Source organism: Lepeophtheirus salmonis, chromosome 7, assembly GCF_016086655.4.
Source record: "Lepeophtheirus salmonis chromosome 7, UVic_Lsal_1.4, whole genome shotgun sequence".
Lineage (NCBI taxonomy): Eukaryota > Metazoa > Arthropoda > Copepoda > Siphonostomatoida > Caligidae > Lepeophtheirus > Lepeophtheirus salmonis.
In genome coordinates this window covers 16,831,760-16,838,909 of record NC_052137.2, presented here as the reverse complement: position 1 = coordinate 16,838,909, position 7,150 = coordinate 16,831,760, and the positions used below count along the sequence as shown (strand labels likewise).

General features: G+C 31.9%; 1 protein-coding gene across 2 annotated transcripts in view; it reads right to left on the bottom strand.

The window, feature by feature from the left end:
• Positions 1 to 2,943: 2,943 nt before the first annotated feature.
• LOC121121729 (uncharacterized) overlaps positions 2,944 to 7,150 on the bottom strand; it is a 79,766-nt gene continuing 75,559 nt past the window's right edge. For both annotated transcript variants that reach the window (XM_071889925.1, XM_040716700.2), the window contains exon 3: positions 2,944 to 4,733. In XM_071889925.1, the coding sequence (XP_071746026.1) occupies positions 3,987 to 4,733 (747 nt within the window). In that variant the 3' untranslated portion in view covers positions 2,944 to 3,986. The remainder of the gene's footprint in view (positions 4,734 to 7,150) is intronic.

Genomic DNA, 7,150 nt, shown 5'->3' with positions numbered 1-7,150 from the left:
AAACTAAAAAACCGGGACATAGTTACAATAAATTAGAAGTATCCTAGCTCATTATTTGCCTTCTCTCCAATAAATCATTCAGTATGCATAGACTACATATATGACGTAATATTGATTAACGTTGACGTCACGACGCAGGAATCCTGTTCATTTATTTAATACAATAATAACAAAGAACATCCATCCCGAATCTCTAGAGAACCCCCTTGTCTTACTTTAAGCTTTATACGAACTCTGCGAGAGACGTCTTTCCTAAGAGCGTCTGAAATGGAGATTGACTTCCCTATGAATTTATTCAACCCATGGGTCTGTTGGAATTGCAAGAACTGGCCGTGTAAAGGACTAATAAAACTTTAATTATAACTGTTTCTCGTTTAAATTTGTTTTTATGACAGGGAGAAGACATTACCAGCAACTCATCTAATGAGATTGGAGCCCCATGTGCTCCTTGAAGCAACACAGAGGCCAAAGCTACAATGTGAGACACTCTTTGGCAATCATGAAATATATGCCTCGAGGTTTCGATAGCTGAATTGCAAAAGGAGCACATCCTCTTCTCTTCATCCCCCTTAGATTTATCGGTGAAAATAGATGAGTTTGCCATTCGATAGCAGAGCCATTTTTTTCTAGAAGACGTGATAGAAACATACTTGATTATTTTATACGTTTATCTTACTAAAAATTCCGATTTATCTGTCTGGCCGTTTTAGAATCTATATGATATAACTCCAAAAACAGACTTTTAAATAAATAAAAGATTAATTTAGAAATAGTCTATCTTTAACAATACTAATTTAAACAACCAGTATTTTAGATTTTGATAAAAGAGTCCCATTTGTTCACTAATGTTAAAGGCAGATGCAAATATGTAAGAATGTCATTTTAGTAATGAAAAAAACTAAATTTAAAAATGATAAAAGGGTGAAGGCTGTTGTGTGTACTCTTTGATGAATTATAATGGACGAGGGCCCGGGTCTTTGTAATTGCTACCCTGAATATAAGTTTATAAAATTATATAGCTGTTCTCATTATTATTTCATTCTTGAGGAGAGAACACATTATACGGATAAACTATCATGTGTTTCCTCATGAATGACGCAAAGCACCAGCGTCGAAATGAATATGCAAGTGGGAGGGCAAATTATATAATGGTGACGTCATGAGAAAAACCCATAGGATCTTTCTTTTTTTCTGGGGGAGGGGAGGGGGCGATGTTTTCTTATAAATTCCAAATTTGAAAACAAATTTTTTTCTGAAGATACTAAGTTTGAAGCTTTCTTCAAAAATTATGATTGTAAAATTTTGAATACAAGGAACCTATGGTTCTAGCAACACTGTAGAGGAATTATAAGTGTTAATCCTTGCTGAATTGAGGATGGACATCGGATTAATTCCTGACAATAGTATTTTGCTAGATATATAGTGGGGTTTGTATTTATTTCAATAATATCATAGCGGATCGCAGCAAATATCATAAAGCGTCATGACACCTAAACTGCTCCTCTATAAAAAATTCTTCAAACTGTTAGGGCGACTACGTTCATTTTCAGGTTTTTAAAACATACTGGGGCATAATATTTTTTTTCATAGAGGGTGGTTGTGGTGTTTACTTCTCTCTCTGAAGTAATCATTCTCCATAACTTTGGTGCAAATTGTTTTAATAATGCAAAATAAGATAAATATACAGTCAAACCCGGATATAACTAAAATTTAAATATAATAATTTTGCTGGATGAATGCCATTTTATATGTAGATATAATTACATCTATTTATAACAGTAATTAATTTTATCTTCCCAAAATCATATAGCATATGGCTAATATTAAAAGGGGCTCAATTCAGAAGTACCATATATTGTATTACTAACAGTACTACGAAAATTGCAAGGGGGGAAAATTTGACCAAAGAGAAACACATAAAATTATTATCCAAAGAGGGCCAATGAGAGTTATTATTATCAGAAACAGCGAAAATTCCTGAAATAAAGGATGGAGACGAATCATAACCATCTCAATAGCTTTAGAGACCAATAGTTCGAAACTTATTTATCTATAGCTCCAAACATATTGGAGGATTCACTCCCGCATGTGAAAATAAGTGGTTTATAACCACTTTCAATGATAGTAATATAAATTCACTTTTAATTATACTTGACCAATTATTTAAACATAAAATCGTCTTCGTTTTGACAAAAACATGCATTTTAAAACTCTTCCTTTATTTTTAATCGAAGGCTATTCAAAAGGGCAAAAATATACTGCAATTAGAAACTTAATATAGTAAATTAAGCCTTTTAATAGTAAAAGTAAATGAGGCACATATCTTTTCAAAAACACTAAATTGTTTTTAAGACGAAACTTTGTTGATTGCAGGCCATTTCAAGAGTTTCAAAGGGTTATTTATAAGTAACGAGGGAATGTGTGTAAAGAAAAGACTAAGTATAGCGATTAAAAAAGGAAAAACGTTTGATCCGTGTGCTGTTTCTTCTATTTTGTTCATTATTTAATAAGTCGTGTGTGTGTTAACATCTCCTTCTAAAAGAAGACTTGTTACCTATCCTTGGTATAAATTGATTTTAAAATGCACAATAAAGTTAATATATATGAATTTATATATAATTATAAGTACATAATAATACATTATAATTTTAAGTAGTATTTCATTTTCTCTCTTCAAAATCATAAAACAGGCAGCTGATATTAACAAGGGTCTCAATTCAGGTCTACCATATGCCTCGCTCCTGCCTTCTTCTAGTGCTCTTACAAAAAAATAATACCTAATTATTAGTTACTTCGATGTTCAAAGCTAACTAAAGATTAGACATTTTTTTGCCAATATTCCGCGTCCATTTTAATGATGGGGTGGTTTATCACACCAAGTAAGTACTTGCATTACAATTTGTTTGGAAAGTAAGCGACGGACAATGAGAAAAAAACACAAAATCAAGATTCATATGACTATTTATTCAATTAAAATAGTTTTTGGTTTTATTGAATGACAATTATTCGTATGTAGTAAATGTTTGGATGACGGTAGGTTGATCCATGGGTCTAAAAAAGAACAAAATTAAGTCAGGACAATGAAATAAATAAATAAAATTTTCTTCGGAAATAAAAAGATTAACACTAATGAAATAAGCTCAATTCAAAATAATTTAAAAATATTTTTTTTTGTTAAAAATACATCATATCACATAATTAATAAATATATATTTAAAGAGAGGGAAAGAGATAGGGTTGGTTATGCTATTGAGGGCGCTAAGTAATTTTGCCCTTAAATTATTTTGTTTCAGGATATTTTCCCTTAACATCATTTTACCCTCAAGAAAATTTGCCTTAATATATAAATAAATGGATTTATACGTCGATTTTGTTATTTTTGCTTTAAATTGATGTTCCCTTGGAATTTTTTAAATAAAATATGTAATGTTTATTAATATAAAATGCATTAAGTTTTGGTTTTCTGTTGGAAAAATGATGAAATCATTACCCAAAATTTCAATGCATAATACACCAACAAAACCATACTATGTAATAAAATCGAACCAGAGACAAAATAGGTAATAAAATTAGTATAATACGAAAAACAAAAATCAATATACACGGCAATCATTCGAATAGAAGAATTGCTAATCACTTCTCTCTTAGATATTATCGTTAGACATGATGGATAATTTGTACTAGAAAAGTACACGGATTCAATAGATTTTTCCAACAGAAAACAAAAATTTAATGCATTTTTTAATAAAAAATATTGTAAATGAACATCAATTTCAGCCAAAAATAAACAATAACAACGTATGGACTTCATTTATTTATATTTTAAGGTGAAATAGCCATTTGAAACAAAATGGCTGTAAGGAAAAATGTCCTAAGTTGAAATGGTTTAAGGCTTATGTCCTGAGGCAAAATTAACGGGCACCGCTACTGAATTATGGTTTATAATTTATATTGCATTATCGCTATCTTTGACTTCCTCCTTCAAATTAAAAACTCGGAGGAGGGAATGAGGCTATAGAGGGTGGGCCAGAGGGCCTTCTAATTGGAGGTAAAATGGGTGTTGATAAATGTGGAGAAGGAAATTGAGGGTATTGATCCCCTCCTGCTAAGGGTGACAAATGAAGTTTATCTGAAATGGAGTAAGGATGACTCCCCATACATCCCCCTCTGCCAACACCGCCACCAATACTGGAGTTCTGCCCGTCAGAGCGCACAATAACAACTTCATCATCTGATATCGTACTACAAAAACTATTTAAACTTTGATTTTCAGAGATGAGTTCGAGGAGGCCCTTAATAGCGGCCTGACTCTGTTTCTTATCTTGTATCATTTTACGATAGGCGAGGCTTAAAAGTCCGAGAAGAATCACAACAGATAAGGAGAGTCCAATATACAGCATTGTATTCATTTGATAATCACTTAGTCCGGAGCTAGTGAATGAAGTGTCCTCTGTGCCACCATCCGTAGTTAGGTTTGAGCTGATGTTGTGATACATGTTTCTTTTGGTAATATGTGGGGGATTGCAGTCCTTTCTTCTGATCCAAATGGATCCACTTCGAAGTTTGATAATCTCACAGGCACAAGTCTTTGTTAGAGGATCGCAAATAAGATATTTGTGTCCGTTACATTGGGAACTAATCCGGCAGGGTTGTCCCAGGGATTTTCCGGATGAGTAACATTGCCATTTCCATGATACGAACCCTTCCTTACAGCGGCAGTATCCACTTTTGATCTGAAATAAGTAAAATATTTATCATTTGTAGAAAAATATTATTATGTAATTTATGTATGAAATTAGTCAATGCATGTGTGGGGGTTAAAAGAAACATGCGGGATTTAGGATTGAATTTGAAGGTTTTCATATTTGGCCTTGATCCTACAGATTATTAATATGTATTTACATTGTGCAAATATATATGTAGTGTTGTGTCGGTCCGGTCCAGTAGTAAGACAAGTCCTGATTTAAAAAGAGAAAAAATATACTTGAGTAATGTCATCGAGGACCGAACTTTTTAAGTTTTTTTAGGACTAATGCACATGCCTGAACTGGACCGGACTAAATAAGGACCGATATAACTCTATAAGTATTTACCTTAATAAACATGCAAGCAATAAATATATTTGGTATTTATAATAACATCAACTCTTGCTTCCTTCAATCTATAAGGATTTTCCTAAATTATTTTACTGTGTGACCATGATATACAATTTGAGTATGGAGTGAGTTGATACAATTTGACTGAATTGAGTTAAACATCTGTTCTTTCGCAAAAATAAATAATCTCGTTAATCTTTTCATTAAGCACCGAACTTTATAATCTTTAATAACTGAACTGCAGTCTTCAACACTATTTGTGGTTCTGGGGTTCTTGCTCTCTAGACAACTACCTCATTATTTTCCAACAAAGGTTTTCACTCGCCGTGCAATCTTATCCTTTGAATATAAACCCTCCATTAAAATAAATTGCAACCGTATAACCAAACTTTTAATATTCTTATAACAACCATGTATTTGTAATTATTTATTTTATTATTTACGTAGGTATTAGTGATCCATCGGACTTCCCTTGATATCGTCACTAGTCAATACAGTTTTTTTAAACTTTATTATTATTTCATCTGGGATCTGAAAAGACTCCAATCGAACTCATGCTAAGAAACAATCTTTACAATATGAAATTATTTTAAAGGCACAAAAAAAGAAAAAAAAAATCTGGGTTAAAGTTGTTTTTAATCTATTTGAGCATGGAAAAGCTCGTCTCTGTGGAGGCAATTGTAACAGACAAAAGGGTTGGCTATCTTGAAAGTTACCCAAAGATTTAGTTAACACTCACACATTATCTCATTATTTATAAATAAGTGGTAAAGAAGCAGTGAAGATTTTTATTGTCCTCTAAACTTCAGCCGTTGATGACTTAATTAAGTGTAAACGTATACTACTTATCTTTGAACAGACCTTAATAGAAATAGATTTTAAAACCTCAAGTCTGTTTATATTGTATTTAGTCTGAGCCTCTCTAATGAAGGTGGTCTCTCAGATCCAGAGTCGAACGATCTGGCATTTACATGAAAACATTTATTGACTATATTTGTGTTTCCTAATTTGTATTTACTTTTCCATTCAAACTCAAAAGTATCATTGCCCAACCACAGCTCCTAAAAAGCACAACATTCATTTATGACTTTGGCCCTCTATCGTTAGCTAGCTGTACTTCTCAAAATATAATTATAAAACTAATGGGGGTAAAGGGTTCGGGGAGTAAAAGGGGGGGGGATCGCTCAGGTCTCGCAAAATGACGGAGGTAGGTGTCTTGTTCCCTTCTTAGGACTGAATTGTAACATATACCTATATTTACATGAGAAACAATTGAATTTTATATAAAATATTACTTAATTTATGCTAATTCTGAGAATTAAATTAGTAAGCATAAGTTTTTAATGAGATTGTGTGTATTGCATAACATAACAGCTACAATATTATAATCTTTTAGCTACTATTAGCTACTACTTGTAGCTATGACGTAGTCCTCGTATTGAAAAAGAGAAAAATCAATCAAATTTTAAAGAAAAATATGGAATCAACTTCTACGCAAAACGGTTAATTAAATTCACTAAACCTAGACCAAAAAAGGTTAATTATACAAATAAATCCTATATGAGCCATTTTCAAGATAAATAAAGAACTGCATATAACCTGATTTGATGTTATAGGAACATTCTCTAAAGTAAAAAGTAGATTAAAAAATAAGAAAGATTTTTATAAATATTGGGCTGTATAATATTCCAGTTCGCTAATGGAGAGTTAACTGTAAAGACAACAACAAAATATGACATTACTGAAGTGGATCCGAATGGAATGGTACAATCACAATTTCAAGAATACGTGTATACATAGTTCTCAAAGACAATTTCCAGTGATAGATCTGGATCCTGTTACTAAATATTCAACCAGTGCAATTTAAGTATTTCTTTGTTTAATTTAAGTAGAAATAATTCATTTTAAAATGGTTGTAGTCATAATATGTTTTCCATTCACATACTCTTGTTGTACTACTAGAGGTTTGGAGATGTTAAAATCAAATTCAATTTTAGACCAACTTTTCGGATGCAAAATGATTTTTTATGCACTCCGGAAAAAAAATCATTTCA